Source organism: Pyrus communis, chromosome 15 (genome assembly GCF_041283825.1).
Source record: "Pyrus communis isolate YQ-2024b chromosome 15, ASM4128382v1, whole genome shotgun sequence".
Classification (NCBI taxonomy): domain Eukaryota; kingdom Viridiplantae; phylum Streptophyta; class Magnoliopsida; order Rosales; family Rosaceae; genus Pyrus; species Pyrus communis.
The window spans coordinates 8,950,072-8,953,947 of record NC_142579.1 but is presented as its reverse complement, the minus strand read 5'-3'; the positions used below and the strand labels follow the sequence as shown (position 1 = coordinate 8,953,947).

Here is a 3,876-nt window from a genome sequence, read left to right as displayed (position 1 = left end):
TAGACTCAATGGAGGGATGATCTTGCAAGAGAAATATATGATGAGTGGAGAGGAAGGAGGGCTTGAAAATTGGTTAATATAGTAGTTGTTGTAGTTGTCTTTTATTGAGATGTGGACTCAATGTAGTTGTTGTAATTGGCTTGAAAATTCGTAACATCAAGACTATTGAGATGTTTGTTATTGTAATATGGTAATTGGGAATTATCTAGATGTTATGGCTTATTTGATATGTTTATTTTTGTTACTAAATTTTATAAGACCTCTGAGGATTTTATGGCTTCTTGCATTCCTATTGTTGTTCTCTTCCACGTAGTTGTACTCAGTCCTACAAACCTAGTGCTAAAACCTCTGAGGTTGATAAACCTAAGCTTTGGGCAAACCCAAATTTATATATGTTTTCTATGAAATTGGTTTTCAATTTGTAAAAGATCTATGCATTTTTAGGGAAATTTGACTCATCTTGGAAGCCTTTCTGCAAAACCCCATTCGTTAATTTGGTGGCTTTCAATTTGTACAGCAAACAAATAATTTTGATTTGGTAATTGATTAGTACAACTAATATAAATTTAATCATTGTCATTTGATTGTGTTTCTAATTTAAAGATTTCAATGGAAACAACAACACATGAATGTGGTTTTCTATTCATTATATCTATGTTTATTTGTGTTACTTATGTAATATATGGCTTCTTTGATAGATTATACGGCCACCTCACGTAATTGGATTGATCATGAGGAGGATGTACTACTTACCATCCTTGAGGAGATGGTTGCTGATGGTGTTAAGTGTGAGACCAGCACTTTTAAGGCTGGTACTTTTGTAACGATTGCCTCCAAGATGAGGGAACAAATTCTTGGCATTAATATAGAGTCGAAGCATATACAAAATAAATTGAAGTGTCTCAAAGAAAAGTATTCGTCTGCATATGACATTATGAATACATCTGGATTTGGTTGGGATGATGACAAAAAATGTGTTGTTGTGGATAGTGATGAAATACTACAAGAGTGGGTGAAGGTAAATTTTTTTTCTTATTCTTTATCAATTAGTTGCTTTGAAAGTCTTAACCTTGATTTCTTTGGGTTCTTATTGTAGAAACATCCCAATGCATCTTGCAAACCAAATAAGCCATTCCCGTTGTATCCACGGTTATGTACGGTGTTTGGGAGAGACCGAGCCATGGGTAGCATTGCTGAATCAGCAGCAGATGCAATTGAAAATATGGGTTTGGAAAGTGAGGATTGTGAGACTTCCGAGATGCCTCCACTTTCACCTACCCCATCTCCTTCAGTTGCTACATCTAGTGCTTCTCAACCTGTTAGGAAGAGGAAGAGGAGTAGGAATGATGGTGATGCAAATATTGTATCTGTTATCAGTGAAGGTTGGAATAAAGCTGTCACTGAAATGAAGAAATTAGGTGAAAGTTTTACTTTTAGAGAAGCAAAAGCTAGACTACCTTCTGAGCTACAGGTCATGAGTCTCCCATATGATGAGGTGTTAAGAATTTCAATGAAGTTAGTGAAAGATACCGATCTGATGGGTATTTGGACCACCTTGGATGACTCACAGAAGCCAGATTTCATTAAAGTGTTTATGGAGAGCCTTTGAGCATTTGGGGTTTTAGTATTTGTGGTTTTAGTATGGGGAACTCTATCAACTTCTAGTGTTTTCATTATTGCTTTAGCAAGACATTATTTGTTTTTTAAGTCAGGACGAATGTTTGATTTCGGATATTTCATGTTTAAGTTATGCATATTTCATTTTCTTTGTTTAAGTTCTAAATGTTTAAACCCTAAAATGTTAACAATATGCATGATCATTAAACTTATATATTTTTCAACATTTGTTATGTGCTCTTATGTGGTTTGCCTTGTTCCTGCAATGGGGAATATTTAGAGGGGTGTCCTTCTAAACAAGGCCAATTCTAATGTTTGTAGAACCTGAACTCCCTGAACAACAACCCACAATTAAAAGGACCAAAATTAGGGACTAAAAATTGAATTGGGGTGTGGGTTTTGCAATTTGCATAATCGAATATTCCATACTTTGTTGTATACTAGAAGTGATTTGCCAAGAACCCTTTAGCAAACTCATTCGAGTAGGGGTAAAAAACACTTTAAGGAAACGATTCAAGTTGTACCTCAAAGTCAATCTTTGGATTATTCTCCATAATTCTACATTTTCATTAACAATCTTAAAGTGTTATTTTCATCATAGGAGAACAAGTCCGATAACATGGCTTTGAAGATTATCAATCAAGATGTCTACAAGCTAGACAAATTTGATGGATCAAACTTCATCGGATGGAAAGACAAAATGCGTTTCATGCTTACTGTTCTAAATGTCATATATGTGTTGGACTCGAAATTGGAGCTTATCGGTGATCCAAGTGACAAAGATACGGACAAAATAGTTGTTGATCGAAAGAAACGTGAAGAAGATGAATTGGTATGTAGATGACACATCTTGGGCACATTGTCTGATCGCTTATATGACCTGTATGCACACATTCAATCTCCGAAGGAAATTTGGGGAGCACTTGAACACAAGTATACAACGGAGAAAAGAGGTACCGATAAATTTTTAATGTTCAAATATTATGAGTTCACTATGTTTGATAACAAACCCATCCTAGACCAAGTTCATGAAGTATTGGTCTTGGTCTCAAAGCTTCGTGAACTTAAAATAGTTATTCGGGATCCTATGATAGTTGTGGCTATTATGGCAAAATTACCCCAAACATGGAATAATTATAGAAAGAAACTTCTACACATGATGGAAGATATTAGTTTGGAGGATTTGCAAAAGGGTATTGAAATTGAAGAAGAAACTAGAAATCGTGATAAGAATTTTGCAAATCAAGATTTCTCCAAAGTTCACATTGTCGAAGGAAACAAATACAAAAAGAACTTCAAAGTCAAATTTGACAAATGGAAGTTTAAGAAGATCAATTCCAACAACAATCAAAAGAATGCAAATGGTCTGCTACCATTGTGGAAAGAAAGGTCATCACATTCGTGATTGTAGACACAGAAAAGCAAGTGAGGAATATGTCAATAAGACCAATAATGCAAATATGGTGCAAAACTCTGGAATTGATAACATTGTTGCAATGGTATCAATGATGCATATTGGCATGATTACCGAACTGAATATGGCAACAGCAATAAAATCCTCTGATTGGTGGCTCGACTCAGGAACTATTATACATGTGTGCAATGACAAGGCACAATTCATGACATATGAAGCATCAACGAACAATCAAGAGGCTTTAATAGGGAATCATAATTCTACCAAAGTTATAAGAAAATGAACCGTTGAACTTCAGTTTACTTCTGAGAAGAAATTAATGTTGCTTAATGTACTGCATGTTCCAGAAATTAGAAAAAATCTTGTGTCTGCAAATTTATTATGTAAGAACGGTATAAAGACTGTTCTAGAGTCCGACAAGTTAATAATGTTGAAAAATGGAATGTTTGTTGGGAAGGGGTACTCTTGTGATGGGATGTTCAAACTAAGTATTAATAATAAAGTGAATTCTTCTGCTTATATTGTTGAATCTTCCTCTCATTTATGGCATTTACGTTTAGCATATATAAATTTTAGATCTTTAAAATACATGCGCACACTTGGTTTAATTGCTTGTAATGATGATTATAATGATAAATGTGAAACATGTATTCAAGCGAAAATGACTAAGAAACATATTCCAACTGCTGAAAGAAATACAAATTTATTAGACTTAATACATTCTGACATATATGAATTTAATGGTGTTTTAACAAGAGGAGGAAAAAGATATTTTATCACATTTATAGATGATTGTTCTAAGTTCACTTATGTTTATTTATTGTGTAATAAAGATGAAGCCTTTG

At 34.1% G+C, this 3,876-nt stretch overlaps 1 protein-coding gene across 1 annotated transcript; it reads left to right on the top strand.

Annotated features, from left to right (window-relative positions):
* Positions 1-682: 682 nt before the first annotated feature.
* LOC148690494 (uncharacterized) lies at positions 683-1,775 on the top strand. Its single transcript, XM_088684928.1, has 2 exons — positions 683-1,018; positions 1,097-1,775. The coding sequence occupies exons 1-2, from the start codon at positions 683-685 to the stop codon at positions 1,607-1,609; spliced, it is 849 nt and encodes a 282-aa protein (XP_088541054.1). The 3' UTR covers positions 1,610-1,775.
* The last annotated feature ends 2,101 nt before the right edge of the window (positions 1,776-3,876 follow it).

Bases quoted from the DNA above. Each gene is read 5' to 3' on its own strand.
- LOC148690494 (XM_088684928.1), top strand. From the start codon at position 683: ATGGCTTCTTTGATAGATTATACGGCCACCTCACGTAATTGGATTGAT. The intron at 1,019-1,096 runs GTAAATTTTTTT...TTCTTATTGTAG, and splicing joins TACTACAAGAGTGGGTGAAG to AAACATCCCAATGCATCTTG.